At 35.1% G+C, this 25,542-nt stretch overlaps 1 protein-coding gene across 1 annotated transcript in view; it reads right to left on the reverse strand.

The window, feature by feature from the left end:
* Positions 1-25,542, reverse strand: part of ACTR3 (actin related protein 3) — a 61,148-nt gene that overhangs the window by 12,281 nt on the left and 23,325 nt on the right. The window contains exons 2-8 of the mRNA XM_011232662.3: positions 22,892-22,947; positions 18,802-18,926; positions 16,148-16,258; positions 12,896-12,991; positions 10,846-10,953; positions 6,239-6,382; positions 4,300-4,473 (exon numbers count right to left, since the gene is read on the reverse strand). Coding sequence (XP_011230964.1) covers positions 4,300-4,473; positions 6,239-6,382; positions 10,846-10,953; positions 12,896-12,991; positions 16,148-16,258; positions 18,802-18,926; positions 22,892-22,947 — 814 coding nt within the window. The remainder of the gene's footprint in view (positions 1-4,299; positions 4,474-6,238; positions 6,383-10,845; positions 10,954-12,895; positions 12,992-16,147; positions 16,259-18,801; positions 18,927-22,891; positions 22,948-25,542) is intronic.

Consider the following 25,542-nt stretch of genomic DNA (forward strand, 5'->3'; position numbering starts at 1 on the left):
TTTATAAGGAACCCCAATGGGAAATGATCTCCACCAAAAGAAAGAGAAAGATATGGGACAGAGGGAAGAGGGAGTTAACTGAGGCAATAGGAATCCTCACAATAATGATGAAGGAACATAACTCTGTACCAGGTGCAGAAGGAAACAGGTTCATACTGGGATGTAACACATGCTCTGGAATATTAAAGTGATTATAAAACCCTATGCATCTGAATATCCTGAGAAGACAGTTATAAAACTGGCGGATAGAGTTTAGAGGTGAATTAAGGATCATTATTTATTTTTTTAAAGATTTTATTTATTTATTTGACAGAGAGACAGCCAGCGAGAGAGGGAACACAAGCAGGGGGAGTGGGAGAGGAAGAAGCAGGCTCATAGCGGAGGAGACTGATGTGGGGCTCGATCCCATAACGCCGGGATCACGCCCTGAGCCAAGGCAGACGCTTAACCGCTGTGCCACCCAGGCGCCCCCAAAGGCTTTTTAAGACCATCACAACCTTAGCTGAGGATGTCTATAAAGAGTATTCCACTCAAACACTTCCTCCTTCAAAATCCAAGATTTCTCTTACCTCCCATGCTATTATCTATCCTGTGATAATGATCCTATTCATCTAGGACTTTGGTTTTGGATCTTCTGTAATTCTCTAATTCCTGTCCTCCACTCGGAGGTTTAGTATCTCTCCCCAGTATTTCAACTTTTAATTGATGTTCCTTAACCCATAACCTCTAATCCATTCAACTTCAACAGCTCACATATACATGACCCCAGAGGAAAATGTGACCTGACCGCCAGCTGCGTGGTTATCTGTCTTCTTAAATCATTACTAAAATGACAAAAGGAAATTACAAGAAAGGATAAATGCCCAAGAATGTCTTCCCATTTGGAAGACAAAAAAAAGAATGCTATATCCTAAGTGCTTCCAGAGGGGTATACTGCTAAGAAGTCAATCTGTTCACCCCGAAGTCTCCCAAATTGAAAGGATAAGAAACCACACAAGGAAAAGTAAAATAAGGTTTTTAAAAAACTGTTAAATTTCTCTATATAGAAATAGTGAGATGCCCAGGATCCCTACCAGATCTTGTAAAAACAGTTAATTAAAACCTCAATGAATAAATGAAATAAATGAAAAAAGAGAAAATGACACAAATGAAGAAATGAGGCAAAAATTTAGGAAAAGCTCAATTTCAAGAGAAAAAATTTACAATATTACAATTTTGCCCCAAAAGCAAAAACATTAACAGGTATATTATTTCTATACTGTAAAACTACTGATTTAGCTAATAACTATAACGTAACATACAGACAGGCTAAGGGAAGAGGGTCTAAGGAAGTATCAACTAACCTTAAAGGAAGTTGGCAGATAAAATACTTAACGTTGCTATGTCAAGAAATAAGACGACAAATATTTGCAAATGTGGAGGTAATTACCAAGAGTGCTGGCTAAGTGAGAACTAGTGAATGCTCCGCGGAACACAGAAAGAGTGACAGAGTAGGGGTGGAGGTTGAGGAGCTGCTGTTTTTGTCTAAGCTGGTCAGTGTTATGTGTGACTTTTAAAACTATGCACATATATCCTTTTATGAATTTTTATTTTAAAGACTGCTAAGAAAATGTGCTCTCTAAAGCCTTAAAACACCCATATACTTGTCTGACCACAATGCCTTATCCCAGGTGCTCACTCCTTTGCTCCTAATTTACAGCTATATGCCAATTCATCATAATCTCCAATCCCTGCCCATATGCTTCACTATCCCTAAGTAATTCACACCTTTCGGATTCTGGCTCTTATCTGTATGCTGCAACACTTTAACCTCTGCCTTGTCAAAACCCTTTGTTCCTTTTCCACAACTGCTGGGAGGGAAAAGAATATTATACGACTAAAAGTTCTAGGTCTCTAACTTCTGTAGTTAGAGTCCCCAGTACTATTAAAATAGTCACCCTCTCAATTCTCCTCACTAGTGATTATAAAAGTTACTGTTCTCTCCCAGCCCTCAACTTTATATCCAACCGCTTCTCCCAACACAGTAACTTGATTCCCCTTCATGAAGAATACAAGTATGCACTGTGACAATGAACTTACTCAAGAACCCACCTACTCCTCTACCCTTCCCAGCTCCACATTTTCCTGTATCCATACTTAACTCTTTACCTCTACATCACTGGAGTAATACCTCTTAAAGACAAAACCAACTTTAGCCTTATTCTTGCAACTGAGTTCCTACCAGTTCTGAGTAGCCAGGATGCTTTTGTTTTAGAGCCACCTCCCAGGATGCCCACACTGTCAATTCTCAAATGCAACAAACTGCCTCTATCACATCATTCCATTAAAATTGCTCTGCTAGGAACACCAATAATCTGGACACTAAAAATCCATGAGTACCTCTCAAGTTTCCCCTATTACCTCAACGTGCCAACTGGCACTATTTTAATCTCCCTCCTTAAACATTCACTTCTCTCAATGTGAGCACAATCCCTTAGCTTGGCTTCTCCCCTTCTGTATCCTTCAAAATTCTCTGCAGGTTCTCCTCCTCCATCCAGTGTCAGTGTTCAACAGGGCCCCATTCTTCCCCCTCTTCTCACTCCACATCCTCTCCCTGGTCAATCGCTTCCTTTGAGCTCTATATGGTGATGACTTCACATCTATGTTCACTCCAGGACACAAAACCCAACACTTAGGATCTAAGTGTTCATTTTTGAGCCTTTTTATCTTTTTTAAATTTTTATTTATTTATTTTGGGGGGGGAGAGAGATAATCTTAAGCAAGTTCCAAGAGCAGCGTGGAGCCCGACACAGGGCTCGATCTCACCACCCGGAGATCGTGACCTGAGCCGAACTCAAGAGCTGGATGCTTAACTGACTGACCCACTCAGATACCCCTATTTTTGAACTTTTTTAAAGATGCATAATAAACTCATCTCCTGTTTCTACCTCACTCATTCTTCCCTTTCAGTATTCCTAATTTCAGCGGACAGCACAACATCTAGCTGTTCAAGTTACACAGATGGGAATCATCACAGATTCTTCATATTCTTATTCTCCTCACATCTAAGTAATCAGTAAGTCATGTTGATTCTACTGCTTTTCTCTTAACTCTTTCTCATCCTTATTGACCTAACATAACTTATCCTTCATCTGGAAAACTGCAATAAACTCACCTCTTTCCAACAGAATTCACACCTCTGTTTCAATCCATCCAACCCAATGCAGTCAGAGTAACCTTCCTAATACCATACAAAAATCTGTGTCATTTGCACTAAAGATTTCTGCACAACTACAGAATCCAGTAAACTCCTTTCTACAGCATATCAGTCCCTCATGACCACCTATCTCCTACCAATCCCTTTCTTTATAATGTTATTATCTAGCTCTCTCCTATCCCAGACTTCTACCCAGCCTATCTCGGCTGCCAGAAAGATGCTCCCCTAACATACCTGCCTGACAAATACATATTCACCCTTGAAGTCTCAGTTCCAACTGTCACAACTTCTAAGAAGTTTCCCTAGTCCTCCCAAGCAGACTTAAGATGCTCTTTGTTCGTATGCCCTCCCCAAATCCATGCATCTATTAAAGCAACTATACCTGTTTAGATATTCATCTCCCTTATTCTCTGAGCTCAGTAAGAGCAACATAAAATAATTTTTCATCTTTAAATATTCCATACTTAAACTACGACCATGAAAATTATATTCACTTACTATTTGCTAAGTGAACAAACAATATTTAAAAATAACTTTTTAATGACAAGCACAGTAGGCATTTAATGTAATTCTATTAATAAATTTCTTCTTTTTTATTAATGAATTTCTTATACTAAATTACTGAAAGAATTTTTCATTATTAAAAGTGTACACTTCATGAATTTAATAAAACCTGCATGTTGCTAACATTTCATAAAGATAGAAAACTATTTTGCTAATAAATATTTTGTTATGATAGTCAACTAATGGTTCTTGGTTTAATGGTTATTTTATATGGGGGCATTGGTAGTTCTAGAACTTTTCCAAAAATATCTTATTTAAGTGGTCATAAATTTTAGGGCTCCCCTTTTTCCATGACCCCACATAAGCCACAAATATTAAAAAATCAAGTTTTAGTTTTCTAAATATAGGAAAAATAGTAACTTTAGCCTATTTCAACGTAGGCAATTTTTCCTCTTGAAAATAACTGACTATAGTACTTTAGTATACAAAAGAAAGTTCCTGAGATTAACTCTTTCCTGAATTTCTTATGGTTGACTGATAATTTCTGCTGAGTATTTCAAAACAATTCCATCTAAGGAAAAAAAAAAAAAAAAACTAACCTCGGGATGAAAAAAGATTTCAGGTCCCAAGAATCTCTCATACCCAACATCAATAGAAAATTCTTTCTTTGAGATAGCATTGATTCCAGTATATTGCTTAATCCACTTTGATCCATCTGTGTCATACTTGTTAAATTCTTTTACTAAATCTGGGCAGACGTAACTATAGCGCTCCTAGGAGAACAAAGAAATGAGTAATTATTTCCTCGTTTTAGGAACAGTAGAAAAGGATGACTTATTTTCAGTAAACTAGAAACAAATGAACAAATATCATAGGAAAATAAAATTAAGAAATTAAGCTGAAGAAAATTTTATGTTAGGACATTAGTTTATGTTTAGTACAAATAAACAACTCATCTCTCATCTAGACGTAATTCCTGGCTTCATATATAAATTAAATAAGACTTGACCAACTAAAGAGACAACCTCTACTATCTCAAGGTTATTTCATGAAAATGTTCATTAATGTCATTCAACATTTTATATCGTTCCAATAATTAATGGAGTTTGCACTCTAAAAAGAAGAAAACGTAAAATAAATACGGAACTGGAGAATAAATAATAGTTGATATAACCCACAAATTAATATAGACCCTTAATCCTTAATATCTTCCTGGAACAAAACTGAATATAGTCTAAGTAAATGAAAGTAAATGAGCAAAAGAAAAAAGGCTGAAAATAAAAACTATTCTTTTTTACTATATCACCTGCAATGCTAAATTGTTACATATCTGGTTATAAGTCCTAAGTAAAAGCTTTCAACAAAAATGCAATTCAAAAATGGTAGGGGTTATAACATTCTTTTTGCACTTTATGGACTCCTGAATCCAAGTTCCATTTTTTTTAAAAGAAAAACACACATTTCACATATTTTTGCACATCAAGAATTCTAATCCATGACGGATACAAATATTATTACTAATAACTGAAAGATGTAAAAGGAAAGAATATGGAAAACAAAAGACAAACGTCCTTCTCCAAACGCTGGAAGTAGGAATTACATGGAAATGGTAATTCTTAAAAGACATTGAGACTGAGCATCCGTATTCTCTACAATAGATTTCAATCCTTCGTGCTTTTATTTTTTTAAACTCCACAGGGTTCCCAAAGATGCTGAAGCAGTATTCATGTTAATTTTTTACATATTTAATTTCGATGTCACCTATTGGGTGAGTTTTGGCAGCCATTTCATAATTCCTTTACTACTAGGAAGTAGTAAATTCCTTTTCATTCCTAACCTTTGAAGAGTGAAAGAAACCCTATAATCAGACAAAGATAGGCAAATAAAGTTATTTTTGCTGGGGCAGTTTTGCTTTCACATACTGAAAACACACGAGAAACCCAATGAAATTTTTGAAGGTATGTTGGCAAATGATAAATTTAAAAGGCAATGCTAAGTATTTTGACAGTTTACATGAAACACTGATCTAACAAAGACTTACATAACATACAAATTATTAAAACACCTTAAACAGTCTTCAGATTTCTCTTCTATTTGCCATATCACTTGAGCCAAACACCATCTCTATTCTGTAGTGAAATGAAACAATTACATCAAAAAAAATTTTTTTAACAGAAAATTGTTAGGATTAAAATAAAGAATTCAGTGAAGAAATTGAGATACAAGGACTCTGAAGTGAACTAATTATTTTTACTACAGGGAATAATCACAAAAATGTATGCTAAAGTCAGTTGGTACAAATGTTCTTGACTCAAATGTGAAAAGTGGAGACAACTGGCACAGAGTTGATAATCCTGCAAAATTTCCTTACAAGAAATACAGAGAAAACATATATATAATTAAGAGTAATAATTTATAACTGGCTAAACAAAAGGGTTTTTTTTAAGCACTGTTCTTCACCTGAGTGTTTTTCCTGTTAATATTGTAAATTTGATTTTAATTTTGAACTGAATTACAGTCTCATCATTACTCTTTTACCTTTACTGCCTTAGCAGTTTCCAAGGATTGCTCTGGAGGGATTCCTACTTCTCGGTCTCTCAGCAACTGCTGAATAAAATATGTTATATCTCGTCCTGCTATTGGAATGTGCTTAATACAGCTGCCAATCACATACCCTTCAGCCTAGATGGGGAAAAAAAAAAAGAGTGGCAAATTTACTTTCAATCATTCAAAACTAATATAACCTAAATAAACATCAAAGATTAATTTCTCAAATTAGTGTGTTTATATTCCCAAGTATTGCTATTTATCCCAGGAGAATTCTTCCAGTCTTTATTCTTCAACTGTATTCCCCACAATACCGTATTATAGAATTTATAATACTGCACAGATACTATGAACAAGAATGGACAACAATTTAGATTATTCTTTAACTGGTAAGAGTTTATAACTAAGACTGAAATGACAGAACAACACAGAAATTATGAATTTCAGAAGTTTTAAATGTTTTGATAGCGGACCAGATAGGAAATTATTTTAAAATCTTTTATAATTTCAGTAAACAATTTAGATAGCACTGTAGGAAATTTAATCATTAATCCACAAACTCATTTTTCCTAATGAAGTAGATACCAATTTCAAAAGGCTGAGGCATTCTATTCATTATCATAATGCCAAATAATTAAATTCTACACAATGAATTCATAAATTTATTGATATGAGTCAGAAGTACAAAAAAATACGTAATAAAATTAAATTTCATTAACAAAGAATATCATCTGGCCATGACAAAGTATTAGGGATTGGATTTATTCTCTCACCTTAAAGAAAAAAACAGGACAAATTAAATGAAATAAATATTTTCAGATACTGAACACGCAGAGTAGGGCAGTGTTCCCAATGAGAAGGGAAAAGAAACAAGATGGAGTGCTATAAACATCCCATCTCACTGCCTAGGAAGAGTTCCCCGGCAGCAATAACAGGAGGGAGAACCCAAGCAGAGTCAGATAGTCTCATCAAGCTGAGGATACAGAATTTAGATTCAGGGAAGTCAAAATGACTACAGTTTACATGTCATATTACTAAAGCTGAAAGAGCTGTAGTGACACAGAGCTCTGAGATATGAAAAGTAACCCCTTAGCTGTAGTGACACAGAGCTCTGAGGTATGAAAAGTAACCCCTTAGCTGACTAATTTATGTTTCATGTTAGGAAACCATCAAGGCCAGAGGAAAAAACCTCTGAAAAGGTGGGAACAAAACAATCCCCAAAGCTTATGTGTAGCTGGGAATAGTTCACATTCCCATTAGCCAGAGTATCAAGACCTCAAACACAGGACATTGAGCAGAATCCTCACAAGAATAGTGCCTCAAGAGTGGGGACAAAGTAGGACCAGACAAAAGACTGTTCTGGACTTGCTCAATAATGTTTAAAAGGAGCCCCTGAAAGGATCAATCTGATTCCTAGTAACTTAACTGTGTCCCAAGGGAAAAAACATCAAAATATTTTTAAAAGTCCCCAAATCCAGGACATAAAATGTGAACATACAATACCCAGTGAAAAATTAAAAGCAAGCAAGGAGCTGGAAAATACAACCCTTGACTGGGGAAAAAAATCAAAAGAGAAAGAAAAAGAATTATCAAAGATAATAGCATCTTAGAAAAAGACATTAGAACAACTACTATATATTCCACATGATCAAGAAGATCAATGGAAACATGAATGAGAAAGGGAAGATATAAAAAGATCCAAAAAGAACTTCTATGGAGAAAAATAAGATATCTGAAATAAAAAATATCCTAAATGTGATTATAGCAAACTAAACAATAAAGAAAAAAGTGAACTTGAAGACAAAGAAAGAACTATTCAAAACAATAGAGGAAAAAAAAAAAGATCGGGGGAAAAAAAATAAACAGAGTACCAGTAACATGTAATACAACTTCAAGCAGTCTAAGAGACATGTAATTAGAGTACCCAAAGATAAGGAGGAAAAGAAGGGACAGAAAAAATGTCAAGAAATAATAAAGAACTTTTCAGGTATGGTTAAAAAAACTACAAATCTATAGTTTCAAGAAGCTCAACAAACCAAAACCTCAAGAAGTGGAAAAAAGGAAAAAGGAAAAGAAAAAAAGAACACATTTAGGTACATCACAATCCTGAAGGCAGCCAGACAAGTAAGAAATATCACAAAGAAACAAGCACAGGAAGGACAGAGCGGACTTACTTTCAGAAAAAATGTAAGCCAAAAGTCATTAGAACTACCTCTTTAAAATACTGAAAGGAAAAACCTATCAACCGAAAATTCTACACCAAGTAAAAAATCTTTCAAAAATGCAAGCAAAATACTTTTTCAAAGGATGTACATAAGTTGAAAGAGTTCACAGTCAGTAGACCAGCACCATAAGATGTACTCGAGGCCAGGGGTGCCTGGGTGGTTCAGTTGGTTGAGCATCCAACTCCTGATTTCGGCTCAGGTCATGGTCTCAGCATTGTAACTTATATTTGAAAATTACCTGTTTGAATATTATCAAGATACTAATATCATTGATTAGTTGTGCAGATGTTAAGACTGGGGTCAGACAGAACCAGTTTGAATCCTACCTCCACAACGTACTATTTGGTGATCTTAGGCAATTCATTTATTTGCACTGTTAATGGGTAAACTGAGGTTTCAATATAACCTACATTACAGATTCTGAGGTTTAAATGAAAATCTTAAGTATCTCTATGTAGCACTAAGAAAGAAAAATACGTTGCCAACTATAAAAAAAAAAACATGAAATATTGGACACATCCCAATTTCCAAGATATTAAAATATCCCCCAATGGCAAAATAAATCTGGTATAGCCATAGAATGAAATATTATTTGGCAGTAATAAGAAATGAAGTACTATACATGTACACCTTGGATAAATCTTGAAAACTTAAGGCTTCATGAAGGAAACCAATCACAAAAGACCACAGAGTGTATGATTCCAGAAAAGGCAAATCTATCGAGACAGAAAGTATATGAGTGGTTGCCGGAGGCTAAGGTTATCAGGGGGAGACTGACTGCTAACGGATACAGGGTTTTCTTTTTAGAGTAATAAAAATGTTCTAAAGTTGACTGTGGTAATGGATGCACTATGTGAGTATACAAAAAAAACACATAAGTATACACTCTAAGTGGGTGAACTCTATTGGTGTGTAAATTATATCTCAAGAAATTTACTGAGGGGCGCCTGGGTGGCACAGCGGTTAAGCGTCTGCCTTTGGCTCAGGGCGTGATCCTGGCGTTATGGGATCGAGCCCCACATCAGGCTCTTCCGCTATGAGCCTGCTTCTTCCTCTCCCATCCCCCTGCTTCTGTTCCCTCTCTCGCTGGCTGTCTCTATCTCTGTTGAATAAATAAATAAAATCTTTAAAAAAAAAAAAATCTAATGTTTAAAAAAAAAAAGAAAAGAAATTTACTGAAAAAAGGGCAATTATTACTAAAATTATTAGGACATTGGGAGGGTAGATTATGACGTCTAATCTAAAAGTAGTCACCCTGAGGATGTAATCCTCAACAGAGGTTGCCTGATGCAATAAAAATAAGAATGATTAGTAATGAAGAAATAAGTTCAAAATAATTTCATTTCTTACAGAATATTCAATATAAAATAAAAAGTTTAAAAGATAAACCTTTCTATATACCTATCAGTATGATTTCAAGTAGTCATTTTGAATGTATTAGGCACAATAAAAACCCTAATTTGTCATTAAAAATTGGAAGCACAAAGGCCTTGGCAGAAAAAACACCATCTCTGATAAATAATCCAATCTGATGCATTTTTCTTAATATGCTTTACTAAATCCAAACCATAAAGCACAATCATAACTTGAGCTTTTATTCAAAAAAATAATTTCTAGGGGCACCTAGATGGCTCAGTCAGTAGTTCTCTTGATCTTGGGGTTGTGAGTTCAAGCCCCACACCGGGCATTGAGCTTAATTTAAATAAATAAGTAAATAAAATTCCCAAAAGTCATTAATGGCCACGTGCTTATAACAAACTGTTATTTAGTTAACCTATGCACCAAACTGAAATCTATTAATTAAGGATAAGAGAGACTATCAACTGGCTAACCTATACAACACAGACACATCCAAACCAGAAAGCAGAATTCCATGTTTAACAAAAGAAAGGCATAGGAGCACCTGGATGGCTCAGGTGGTTAAGCATCTACCTTCAGCTCAGGTCCTGATCCCAGGGTACTGGGACCTTGCCCCCACACCAGGCTCCCTCTCTCTCTGCCTCTTCCCTGCCCCACCACCCATGCTCTTGCTCACACTCTAACAAATAATAAAATCTTTAAAAAGGCATAATATATTTCCATTCCAGTTACTCCAACATTTTCTAATTATGAATGAGAAACAATTTCTAATATTTTTAAATCATATTCGAATTACAGTACAAACCTATATAGCAAAAGAAAGATTCTGGAATTTGTTTATAGAATTTTAGTATTAATTTGAGCAAAATACAGCACTAGCTGAACAAATGGCCAAATCAGAGCAAATGTTTCAAATACTTAAAATTTTTTAAAAATGGTATTAATTTCATATCATTTAACTCTTCCAGATTTGCTATCTGATAGGACTATTTGGTAATTTTAAAATATCCTTACCACAGGAATGACATGAGTGACACCATCTCCACTGTCTATTACTGTACCGGTCAATGTCCGTTCTCCTACTTGTCTTGAGGTCCAAGATGCAGCTAAGGCAAGAACAGCCTTAGACAAAAAGAAATATGACCGGCAAGAAAATAAAAACAAGCACAAAGAGTTAATAGAAAAAAATATTTCACTGGAGTACTTCAATTTTAAATGTATAGTTGACTCTTGAACACCAGGGTTAGGGGAACAACAAATACCAGGGTTAGGCACAGTGATCCCTCCAACACAAGCAGCTGAAAATCCAAGTATAACTTCTGACTCCCCAAAAGCTGAACTACCAATAGTTTACTGTTGACCAGAAGCAGTACCAATAACAAACAGTCGATTAACACAGATTTTGAATGTTATATCATATACTATACTCTTACAATAAAATAAGTTAGAGAAAAAAATGTTAAGAAAATCTTAAGGAAGACAAACATTTACAGTACTCTATTATATTTATCGAAAAAATCTGCATATAAGTGGACCTATACAGTTCAAACCTATGTTGTTCAAGGGTCAACTATAGTCATCTCTGGCAAGAAAATACACAAAATTAATTACATTATGCAATAAAATTATTCACATCCTACATTTTAAGACAAAGTTACAGGATTATATTTACTTTTAGGGGCATAGTTATAAATTTGCCATGTTTTTACAAGGGCCAAAATGGGGAAGACTAACATGAAGTATCGCAGTACTAAGACTGCCAGGACTTAAAATTATATTTATATGGGCTAGCCTGTACACAAACCACAAAGCGTTAAGTAAGATAAAGAAATACACAAGCACCCAATCACCAGTTATTCCATACATAGATGGCTATAAACAAGTATCTCCATCATAAGATTAGCTCCAAATTTTCTAAGTGCAACAGGCATTTAGGAATATATAACAAGGTATTTAACCACAGAAAAAGCCATTATATACTTTTAAATATTATAATTTAATTAGGAAACAAAGTTGATGAAATTACATTTTTCTATGAAAAAGATTAGCGTGGGCAATAAAGTACAATTCTTTTAAGTTTACAAATTAAGAAATGAACACAGCTAGTTCATTTTTTAAAAGCTGAATTTCGGGGCGCCTGGGTGGCACAGCGGTTCAGCGTCTGCCTTTGGCTCAGGGCGTGATCCCAGCGTTATGGGATCGAGCCCCACATCAGGCTCTTCCTCTATGAGCCTGCTTCTTCCTTTCCCACTCCCCCTGCTTGTGTCCCCTCTCTCGCTGGCTGTCTCTATCTCTGTCAAATAAAGAAATTTAAAAAAAAAAAAAAAAAAAGCTGAATTTCACAGAATCCAAGCCTCCAGTAAGATATATGGCCAATAATCAAAAAACCGAGCTAAACTTTTACCTACTTGCAATATAATAGCTGAACAGGACCTAGAAAGTTATCTAAGCCACCCTCCTAGTTTAACACAGGATCATACCTCATAATCATTGTTACCTAAGAGAACTATACAATAGTTTACATACTTATTAAGCATTTGTGATATGCTACACATCACATTCACTACAGGGTTAAAAAACAAGAGGTGAGCTGTGATCCTGAGAGGTGGGAAAGAAGCTATTCCATGAAGATATATTTACAAAGTAAGTTCAATAAAATATTACAGTTTTTTATGATACACAGAATACAAAGGAGCACAAAGGGGAAGGTGGTCAAATACACCCAGCAGTAAGTCAATCAAAACAAACTATGAAAAAAGGACACAACAAATGTTTCAAGGATAAATGAAAATGTACATAAAGTTCTTGACCTGGAATAAACATTCAATAAATATTAATACCCTTATTTCTGTCCCATGAAAAGCCTTGAATTATCTAAAGATCATTAACTTCCTTCAACATTTCTCTTTTGCTGACTAACTCTATTTTCTATGATTCCTAAATTATTGATTCAGGAGAGAACTATGAAATGCTTTGAGGTCATAAAAAATATATTTTTAAAGAGTGAATTAAACCAGATAAAAATTCAAGAGTCAAGCTTATCTTGACTTGTGAACTGTCTTACCTGTACAGCAATGTACAAGCCTGGAACATTGAAGGACTCAAACATTATTTCAGCAGTATATTCCCTGTTTTCTGGAGTATTCAGTGGAGGTTCAGTCTATAAAATTTAGTAACATTTTAAATAGACAAGATCAGATTATTCTGACAACTTTACAGGCAATTTTTAAACAAGAAATAATTTATGTCAAAAATTTTATTTAAAAATCTTAGTTAAATTTAGAGATACAAAGATAGACACATAGACCAAAGAAAACTATATAAAGAATTCTAACAGATCTATGCATATATGAAAACAACATATTCACACACAAAAAAAAGAAACCAAATTCCTACATTACACATTAAACACTGATAAAAGGAATGAGAGAGAGAGAGAGAGAGAGGGAGAAGGGAGACCTAGTCAAATCATCTTATAAAAGGGTAATGACAGAGCCCCAGGGAGACATACCAATGGTGTTTCTAGTGGCAGAATTCTTACCTATGGAATGTTTTCACCAGGATGTACCGGGTCTGTTTACTATTTAAGCCAAGATTCTACAAATTTATGCCATGCTTCTTGGAAACTGTTATTTAAGTTATATAACCGTTAGGAGTATTAAAATAGAGATATTTACACAGTTCTCTTCAGTTTATATGACCACATGCATCATTTAGAAACCTGCATATTAAGTCTGGGCCAGAACACATTCTAATGAGGTGAGAGAGGAGTGAGGAAACAGTACTTGCAATCCCGGACTCCATGCTTCCCCTAAGCCTCGTGATTACTTAAATCATTTAAATTATTAAAGCTTGAAACTGGGTAAGACCTCTGAGTCTTATGAATCTGATTTGACAATCCTTTTTGCTATCTCAAATATTTAAAATAAAAGGCAAAACTTTCAAACTTCATAAATACAGAAGAATGATGTTTTTGACCTTGAGGTAAGAATGATTCCTTAAATTTCAAAAGCACAAATTAGAGAGAAACATGAATAAAACTTGAATTCATTGCAAATTAAATCTTTTTGTTCATTTAAAAAAACACTATAAGGTTTTTAAAGAAAATGGTCAACTAGGAGTAGACTTTGTACACATGTAAAACCTTTAAGAGCTAAACTACCTGATGTGTTTAAACTTATTTAAGAGTTTTGGATCTACGTTCAAGGCTTTGGAGATAATTTAGTCATAAATACATATAAAATTAAGCAAAGTGTAAAAAACAAGGCAGTTATTAATTATAAACTCTAAGAAAAACAGAAGTTCTATATAAAATATAATCAGAAGACCTCCCAAGGAAAATATACTAATAGCTTATAAGCACATAAAAAAGTGCTAAACATTAGTCATCAGGAAAATGCAAATTAAAACCAAAATGAGAAATCTTACACACCCACCAGAACAGCTAAAATTAAAAAGACTGACACACCAAACATTGGAAAGAATGTAGAGCAACCAGATTGCTAACACATTTTTGGTGGGTGTGCAAAAAAGGTACAACTCATTAGAAAAAATTCTGAAAGTTTCCAATAAAACCAATCATGCACCTACCCTATGACACAGCAATTCGGTATCTAGGTGTTTATGTAAGACAAATGAAAACATGTCCACAAAAAGACTTGTGTAAGAATGTTCACAAAAACCAAAATATTCTTAACAGTCAAAAGCCAGAAACAGCCCAGGTAATCATCAAGAAAATGGATAGTGAGGCATATTCATACAACAGAATATGATCCAGCAACAAATTATTGGTATATGCAACAATGTAGATGAGTGTCGAAGATTATGCTGAATGAAGTCTTACCAAAGAGCACATCTTGTATAATTCCATTTATATAAAATTATAGGCAAAACCAATCTGTGCTGGGAAAAATGAGAACGGTGGTTGCCTCTATGGCACAGGGGCAGGAATTAATCAGGAAAGGACATCAGAAAACTTTCCAGACTGATAGTAATGTTTTATATCTTGGTAAGGGTTTAGGTTACACAGATGTATACATCTTTTAAAACCAGGAAATGGGCAAACTGTATCATGCATCCTGTAAGACAAAGCCATCTCACCACTTGTTTTTGTAAATACAATTTTACTGGAACACATTTAGGTATCATCTAAGGCTGCTTTCCTGCTACAACAGCAGAGCTGAGTAGCTGCAGAGACCAGATGGTGCTCAAAGCCAAAAATATATGCTATCTGGACCTTCAGATAAAGTCTGCCAAAGCCAGGTCAATACCCACAGAATGGTAGAATTAAGGTTTATACATTTTATAGCATGTGAATTTTATATACATAAAAGAACTACAAGCAAATAATGAACTCTAGTTGATGATATGCATGCTAATGTATTTAGGGGTCAAACTAGTCCATCTGCAACTCTTTCTGAAATAATTAAAAATATAAAATGAAGTGATGGATAACCTGATATCATAAAGCAATTATAATAAAATTAATACTTGAGTCTAGGTTTGTACATGTGGGTGTTTATTGCAAAGTTCTTTTAACTTTATGTTTATGGTCTACCCATAAACAATATTCACAAATTACAATAAAATACAGAATATGGATTTCATATAACTACACTGTAGGGAGGGGGAGAAGACAGGGATTATGATTTAGAGAAGGAGGGTAAAAGAAACAAAACCCTCATCTTTCCTACTTAGGAAGTCAGTAGGTAGTGTCTAATATTTAAATAAACAAACAAGAAATAGAAAACATGTTTAAATTTATGAGGTAACTATCACAAAAAGCTCTTTAAAAATTTAAAGTGTTTGCCTCTAGATAATATGAATCAAAGGCTGGGAAAGGTGAGGAAGGAGAGTGTTATTTTTTTGTTTTAAATCTTTATAGCAGTTGGTTTTTGTAAGCTATTAACATACATTGCTTTGATAAAAATAAGAAAAATTCAAAAATTATATTTTTTGTACTGTACTTTTGTTGCCAAGAATTACTAGTGAAATAATAATCAGACCAGTTATAAAAAAAAAAAAAGTGCCATATTTCCAACTTTTTTGAACCTTACTGTTCCTATCATAAAGATTACATATTAATTATGAAAAGAACTTTCTAAGTGCCTAAACCTTGGTGCTTCAATATATTACAACTCTACTGAAACCCAGAACTGGATGATCTTAAAGATAATACAGCATTGTAACAAAGTCTTTTAGACATAGGACAATTTAATAGACCATGAAGTATGCCCTAGTGAGTACAGAGGTGATGAAAACGTTCTCATTAAGTTTCTTCAAAAATGTCCTTGGTGAAACTATAATTTGTACTTACCAAAAGAAAATAATGGTCTTCTGGTTCTGCCCTTAAATATTTAAAGATCACTTGTTCCATAAACCTTTCCATCAAGTCCCAATCTTCAACTATACCATGGCGAATTGGCCACTATTAAAACAAAACACAAAACACAAATGAAATCTTACTAATGTCAAAAGTAAATAAAACTACCAAAAAGGGAGAATATTAAATCAGGACGGCACTTTCCAGGTGTGATTTAATGATACTGCAGATCATCCTTAGGAGATGCATAATTTACTATTTAGAGAGCAATGAAATTATCCCCACAACATATTTTCAGGTGGTTCAATTAAAATGCATAATGTAAATATTAGGAAGAGAATCATCAGAGCAATCCTGTCACAGACAAATCAAGGAGGATGAAGATTAATATATACAATGGGATTTAACAAAGAGCTTAATAATAATCTGCGCTTGAAGAATCTGAAACTAAATAAGAAGTTTGTGGGGTTTTACGATTTTATTTATTTGAGATAGAGGGAGAGAGCACTAGAGTGAGCAGGGGGAATGGGAGAGAGGGAGAGAAGAGACTCCCCACTGAACCCAACCTCAGGACCCTGAGATCATGAACTAAGCAGAAATCAAGAGTGGACACTTAACCAACTGAGCCACCTGGGCACCCCAAGAAGTTTGGTTTTAAAAGAAAGAGGAAAACAACAGCTAAAAGGCTGAGGAAAAAGAATAGGAGTAAAGACTGAGAGAAGTTTTATTGTTTTGGTTTGTTTGTAGCATTTGGAAGACTTAAAAATGTGTTTAAGAGAACAGAATCAGTGCAGAAAAACTCTGGCGTCTTAACTCACTGACTTCACCACCTTCAAAGATTTCTTTTCCATTTTACCCGCAGTTTGGTCTTAGTATCACTATCTCATCTCTAAATTCCTGAAATCCAAATAAATCCCTCTCTGATCACAACCTCTTCTCCTACCATACTCTAGCAGCCCACTATACTCCTGATCACAATTAGATTTGCAGTCCACTGGCTCTTGTAATTATTCCCTAATCATCAAACCTGCCCAAACATACACAAACACAAACACACGAAGTTTAGATTTTATGCTCCATCACTCTGACTATAAAAACCCAACCTAGCATGACCCTTCACTAAACTTGTCTATACCCAGAATGCTGATTATACTGAAGACACATACATAACTAGGTGGATAAAACTAAGAACTCATAATTGCTGTTCTCAAATGAACCTAACTTTGCATGGCAAGTCTTGGTTTCCCTACTCTGCTCATCTTCACTCTTCATGATGATAATTTTAAATGTTCTCCCTATCACTCATATTTCACCTTCTCCCCCGACCCCCTGGGCAGCAGAGATGACATCATTATGTATTTCACAGAGAAAGCAGAGGCCAACAGTCAGGAATCCAACCTCCCTTCACCAAATCTATAAAACTGATTCCATACTTACTTGTTTCACCTTTTTGTAATGTAGGAAACCCCACACACACATATCAATTAGATCATCTGTGCTCTGGATCCCATTCCTCTATCTTTCTCAGAGACCTGGATTGACTCCATCTTTCCTGTTACTTAAATCTAATGGCTCCTTCACATTAGCATTTAAACATCTCTTCCATCTTAACCTCACAACTTGTCTATTCATGTCTATTTAACTATCTCTGCCTCCCAATCACAGCCGAACCTCATTGAATATTACTGTCATTTTTTCCTGGCCTAACATTCATAATCCAACCTACTTGAACCCAGCCTCACTGGGCTGCCACTCTTCTAAAACTATTCTTATTAAGGTTGCAAATGACATCCTTGTAGCTAAAGACAGTAAATAATATATGGGCTCTAACTTACTTAATAGCTTAGCAGCATTCCACACTGTTTACATTCCTTCCTGTCTAGCCCTGTCTCTCTAACCACAGATTCTCAGTCTCCTTTGTAGGCTTTTCCTCTTCTATCCAAATCTAAATGGTACATTGAACAGGCTCCATCTTGGGCCTCTTCCCAAGTACACTCCCCTAAATAATTTCATTCTTTCTAGAGGTTAATTGCTACCTTCCAAATATTTGTCTCCAGCTGTCTTGTTTAGGAGTTCCAAGAGCCACATTATTTCACTGCCTAACAATGTATAAGATGTCTCTCAGGTACCTCAAACACAATATTCAAAACTAAACATGTCTCTAGATGTGACAATGTGGAGGTAAAAGAAAGCCACTCACATTGACGGCTCTGAGATCTACTGAGTATGGAAAAAATACTACTCATTTGGGTGAAAATTTTCCTCTCAGGATTTAAAAAAAAGGAGTTAAAGCAATATTGGGAAAAGCCATAGGGAAAAAAGAAATTCCTATGGTGAAGAGGTTGAGGATATTAGGCCTATAACTGAGTAAAATTCCAGATGGCACAATCACTGGACTAATTCTTTTTTTAAAGATTTTACTTATTCATTTGTGAGCGAGAGAGAGAGTGGCGTGCACAAGCTGGGGGAGAAACAGGCAGAGGGAGAAGCAGGCTCCCACGGAGCAAGAAGCCCGATGCAGGACTCGATCCCAGGACCCTGGGCTCATGACCTGAGCCAAAGTCAGATGCTTAACCGAGTCACCCAGGCATCCTGAACAAACTAATTTTTAAAAGAAAATATTATTTTTACAAATCATAAAAATGTACCTTTGTTGCATACGTAGGTTTTTCTATTGCTTCATCACCAATGAAGAAGTCTAGGTCATCAACACCTTTCATCACCCTCCTTTGAGCTTGATCACCCACTTTTGCGGACTCCTTAATAGCAATACCTTAAAAATAAAAGTTATTTATACATGTCAAAGTTTGCTTTTTTCAAGTGAGACAGAATTTTAACTTATATTTCCTCCATTATAAAGTATTATTATACAAAATATGATCTAACACAATTAAATTGTTAAAGCACAGAAGTCATTTAAGAAATTGATGACAAAATTCATTTAACACAATGAAACCTCAACTTCCATTTAGAGACAAGGCCTCAAGTGTAAAAAGCCAAAAAAAGCACTGCTGTGGGAATGTTTCAGTTGTATTTTTTAAAACTATGTAAGATCTATTTCGATTTGAGTAAAATTATAATCCCACCAAGTCAATATATGCTTGATGGACAATCAGAAATAAAAAACTGAAAAACGCTAACAAATGAAAATGGGAAAATTGCAAGGGGAATTTTTTTTTTAAAAAGCTTTCTTCCTATTTGGACTATTATAGACTGGCAATTTAAAAATAACACTGGCATAGGGTTCTGTTAAACTTTAATCACACATACAAAGGGAAATTTCAAATCATTTAGGTAAAACTCACAATAATCCCCTCAAATAATTTCAGAAATCCAGCACACAGTACTTGACTTAAAACTTGTTATATATTTTTTACGTAAGTTATACATTTCTGAATCTGTCAAGTTAAGTAGTCATTCAAAATAATTATTTGCATGCACTTAAATGTTACACTTGCATTTAATATCAATTATATCCTTAATAAGACGGGTAGAAAATACTGAAGGAATGACATTCTAAATCCAGTCTACTCCTTCAAAATGTTAGAAAGCTTCTCTAGTAATTTATTTATAATGTACACAGACATCCAGATGGCTCACTATAAGTTTCCTGAAAAACAAAGATGTATGCAAATAACCATGAACCATATAAACAGGCTTTCCAGATTAATACCCATGCTCATCAGTGGCAATTAACCATATCTGCTGATTATAAACACTGGACTTGCAGCATTAAAATTGGGTGAAAAAAACTCCAAAATCAAAAACCTTCTTTCAACAGGAAGATGGGTTTTTAACAAGTTGCAACTTCTCATAAGAAAGACAATGAAAACTAAAAGTGCACATTTTGGCAAAGAGATGAAAATAGAGACAGACTGGATACAATGGTGATAAAATCCTCAGGTTCAAAAGATCAAGATTATATAGGTCTCCAACAAAGACAACACAGCCACTTAAGAACATAAAACATCAGTAATCTCATGAAAAAAATGTTTTATCACAGCAAAACACCTGATAAAAAATTATAAATTATGAAATAACAAAATTGGCATTTTATGGGTTGAATTCTCTTCCCAAAAGGCATGCTGCAGTCCAAACTGCCAGTACCTCAGAATGTGACCTTATGTGGAAAAAGGGTCTTCTGAGTTAAAATGAGATTATTAGGGTGGGCCCTAATCCATTATGACTGCTGTCCTTATAAAAAAAGAAATTTGGACTCAGCCACACACAGAATACAATGTGAAGACAGGGAGAAGACAGCTGTGTGACTGGAGTGATGCACATACACAAGCAAGGTAACACCAAGCACTGTCAGCAAACGTGGGAAGCTAGAAGAGGCAAGGAGGGTTTCTCCCCTGGAGCTGTCAGCAAGATTATGGCCCTGCTGACACCCCAATTTTGGACTTCTAGCCTCCAGAACCGTAAGTTTCTAATGTTTTAAGCCACCCAGTTTTTGGTACTTTGTTATGGTGGCCTTAAGAAACTAATATAAACATACACAAGTCTTTAACACTAGAACTCAAACATAACCAAAGTCAATTACAGATCCACAAAAATACTTCCATATTAGTCAGGAAAAAAGCTACTATTTGTCATCAAATTCTTAAAATAAACAACAATCAATATATTGATATATAAATGTGGGGGGAAAGTTAAAAAAAAAAAAAAAAACCTGTCATTCCGAGTAGATAACAAACACGCATAAATAAAACATAAGGAAAAGACAATAGTACCACCAAACTAAGACCACTATAGTCACGTGAATGAGCTATTTCATCAATGTCACCTAAAATCCATTCTATGTATTAAAAGAATTAGATTTAGGTAGCAGCCTAATTTTTTTTTTGCTTTTTTTTTTAATTGAAGTATAATCAACGTAAAATGTTATATTAGTTTCAGGTATGTAACATACTCATTGAACAATTCTATTCATTACTCAACACTCACCATGGTAAGTACAGTCACCATCTGTCACCATACAACACTACTACAGTATTATTGACTATATTCCCTATGCTGTACCTTTCATCTCCATGACTTATTTTATAACTCGAAGTTTGTACCCCTTGGTAGCAGCCTAAGTTCTTATACAATCAATTCGTAGTTAAGTATCCAAAAGTATATCACAAGTACAAAGTCCAAACAGGTTTGTTACTGGAGAATTAAAATTAAAAAAATAAAATACATATACGTATGTATATATATATGTATGTATGTGTATATATAATAAGCTCCCCTTTTAAATACAATTTTGACAACTCATTTCCCGTATTTCATGTTTAATTTTGTCCTTGCTACATTAATTACAAAACCACTGACCTATTCACATCCAATGAGTGCCCATGTGAAACTAAACATTTGCAGTTTTTGACAAGCCCAATAATTTCTACCTTGTTCTCAACTTCATTGATTTGAAACCTAAGCTTTTTTCACTATCCTACATGTTTATTTTTCCATTTCCTTATTTTCATAAATTAAGAAGAATACAATACATAAAAATACTCGTCACATAAAATCCTGTGTAAAACTGGTGACATTCTAGGAGTATCACCAAGCAATGGCTCCAAAGGTTTTTTCATCAGATATATTCAAGTCTTCATATGGCAGCAGGACAAGTATATCAGAGGTATAACTATACAATATACGAAAGGTAAACTGTTGGAAAGTCAAAATTACAAAAGTATGTCCATCAAGAACCAGATACATAATTCATACTAACAAATGAGAACGCTAACAAACCAAGTGTGAGAGTATTTTTTAAAAACTGCTAAGAGACAAACACTACTGAAAACTGATGGCCAGGCCGAACAAAACAAAACAATGTAATTATAGTTATAAGACATTAAAAAACAGCTGAAGTCAACATCTCTAAAAATGAGATGCCATCCTTATTTTGGTTTTTTTTTTTTTTTAAGATTTTATTTATTTATTCGACAGAGATAGAGAGAGCCAACGAGAAAGGGAACACAAGCAGGGGGAGTGGGAGAGGAAGAAGCAGGCTAATAGCGGAGGAGCCTGATATGGGGCTCGATCCCAGAACGCCGGGATCACGCCCTCAGCCGAAGGCAGACGCTTAACCGCTGTGCCACCCAGGCACCCCACCCATCCTTATTTTGAAACGTGGTCTCTCATCAGGGATGTCAATAAGCCCAGGCCTGGCAAATGGTAATCATGTTCACACACCAAAGAATAGTCTCTACATGTATGTGATGGAGGATGCACTACTTAATATTCACATCCACGCACTGTCAACAGCAATAACTTCAAAGCAAAAAATTGTTTAATTATCAGCTCATTTATTTTTAAATTTTTATTTTTGAAAAGAGACATTTGGTAGATTTGGTAAACGAAGAACTAAACAGCTAAAATGAATGGTGAGAGGCATGGAAATGAGGTCACACTCAGCAAACCATGTTTTTTCTAAAGGAATAAATCTTATACAGTGTCAGAAACAATTATCTTTTACTTTAACTATTACAAAAAAGATCTTTAAATCAGCTTATTTGGGGCGCCTGGTGGCACAGCAGTTAAGCGTCTGCCTTCGGCTCAGGGTGTGATCCTGGCATTATGGGATTGAGCCCCACATCAGGCTCCTCCGCTATGAGCCTGCTTCTTCCTCTCCCACTCCCCCTGCTTGTGTTCCCCCTCTTGCTGGCTGTCTCTATCTCTGTCGAATAAATAAAATCTTTAAAAATAAATAAATAAATCAGCTTATTTGTGACTTAAAAGAATACTTACAGGAAGGGATGATAAACTGTGGTTCTGTGTTTCCAGCATATCCTAGTTTTGTATACCTGCAAAACAAAAAGGAAAATTATAAGGATTTCACTAATATCTTAGTGATTATAATTTATTTCTCAGATTTCCATTTGTTATGAAGTGAGATTCCATTATGCGTAAATATACAAAATTCTACAGCTTCAATGCATTTCAACATCCCTACTTTCCAAAGCTATACCAAAATTATAACCACAGCTTTTAACAAGAAATTCTACTTCTACAAACTGATCCTACAGGAATATTCATACATACGTGAAATAACATAACAAGACCATTTGCTATAATCTTGCTTATAACAGCAAGAGACTGAAAATAACTTAAACATGAAATTAGAAACTAGTTAAATATGCTAAATTTATACTGTTAGGTTATGCAGCTACTAAAAAAGATTGAAGAAGCTTTTTATGGATTAATATGGAACAATCTCGGGGCGCCTGGGTGGCACAGCGGTTAAGCGTCTGCCTTCGGCTCAGGGCGTGATCTCGGCGTTGTGAGATCGAGCCCCACATCAGGCTCTTGGACTATGAGCCTGCTTCTTCCTCTCCCACTCCCCCTGCTTGTGTTCCCTCTCTCGCTGGCTGTCTCTATCTCTGTCGAATAAATAAATAAATCTTTAAAAAAAAAAAAAAAAATATGGAACAATCTCCAAAATGTATTGTTAACTGAACAAAGCAAGAGACAGAACGTTTTAAGTACACTGTATTTGTACAAAAGTAAGGGAGAAGGGTAAGAACATATAAAACATATCTGATTGTACAGGAACAGAATATCTCTTGAAGAATATAAAGCCATCACTAATTTTGCTTGTCTCCAGGGAAGGAACTGGGTAGGTGACAGGCAGGAGTGATAAAGAGAATTTTTATTGCATATTTTTCATACCATTTGAATGCATTATTATTCAAAATAACTGTAATTTTTAAATGTTTTGCCACAGTGGACTCAGCCTATAATCTTACAATAGAAAAATAATGACAACAATCATGATTAGGAACTAAGTGAGTTACACAGACGATAGCTGAATTTTTTTTCTATGGCTATGCGTTAAAACCTATTAACTATGAGCAGGCTTTAAAGAGAAAGTAACAACATTTTATATTATGCCATATTCAAACTCACTGCTAAAGAGCAGGGAGGTAAAATGCTGTGAAATTCTTGGATTCTAAGAATATCTGCATAATTTTTTTTTCTAATATAAGAAGGAGGGAAAAAAGCTCTCTTTGGGGGATATTTCAGTCCCAAAACTAAGTTCAAGAACTAAGAGTGCCAAATATGCTAAATCACTAAAAATAAGTAGAAAACATAAACTGATCCAAATGGGATATGCTCTGACTAAACCTCTTCCAAGATTCTTCACTGTCCATGTTTAAAAAATCAACAAACAGGGGTGCCTGGGTGGCTCAGTCATTAAGTGTCTGCCTTCGGTTCAGGGTGTGATCCTGGCGTTATGGGATCAAGCCCCACATCAGGCTCCTCCGCTGTGAGCCTGCTTCTTCTTCCTCTCCCACTCCCCCTGCTTGTGTTCCCTCTCTCGCTGGCTGTCTCGCTCTCTGTCAAATAAATAAATAAAATCTTTAAATAAAAAAAAAATCAACAAACAAAACTTCTTTGCAAGGCATACAAAAAAGTTCCTTTAACATCTGGCTCTTGACCACCTTTCCCCAGCAGCCCTGGCACTCTACACCAGTCTCCCAAGCCATAAAATTGCTAACAGTTTCTGGACAGACCAACTCATTTCATACCACGGAGCCACTGTTAATACTGTTCCAACTACAGAAGATGCTCCCCTTTCAACACTGAATGCAGCTGCTAAACTCTTATCCATCTTACAAAACTCAAGTATCACTGCCTCTATATGAAAACTTTTCTAACCTCCAACAGTTTACTTTGCCCCTACAGTAGACAAATGGAACTGACTTATTTATGTCTTATCACAATACTTACAAAATAAGACAGTCTAAAACTGTCTGAGCCACAACACCCTAACACTACTCTCTTAACACTTAGTGAAAGGATTAATACCTAATTATTCCTTCATCTAATCCCTCCACTTTTTTTGCCATTAATCACCACAGCAGTTCAAGTCATTATACACAATACCATAGCAGAACAGAATACCTTAATTCCAATTCTATGACCCCTACAAATAAAATAATCTCCCTAAAAATCACTGCCTAACTCAAAAATCTTCAAATGAAGATGTACTGTCTACAAAATTAGGTACAAACTTGTTCTCACTTCTATAAAATGATTCACTGTAATTCCTAAAGTCCCTTTCAGATTAAAAAAAAAAAATTACATGATTCTGATTCCTTCAGCTGAGTATTACAGTACTTCACAATAAACCACAATTAAACTTTTTAAGTGTCTCCCATCATTTGCTTCCGTGAACTCAGCTCAAAATACACTGTACCTGTTACTATTTTCCCCAATATGACTTGCAATTTCCCCATCACGTGTTATCTGGGCTTACATTGCACCCTCTCAAAATGCTCCCACCACAACTTAGGATGCCTTCATGAAGTCCTTCCTGATCATTTTAACTATCAGTTATTCAGTAAACTCTATTTCAATAATCGCTCACTATACAAAGCCTATATTGTTATTTTCAT

This window comes from Ailuropoda melanoleuca, chromosome 2 (assembly GCF_002007445.2).
Source record: "Ailuropoda melanoleuca isolate Jingjing chromosome 2, ASM200744v2, whole genome shotgun sequence".
Classification (NCBI taxonomy): Eukaryota; Metazoa; Chordata; class Mammalia; order Carnivora; family Ursidae; genus Ailuropoda; species Ailuropoda melanoleuca.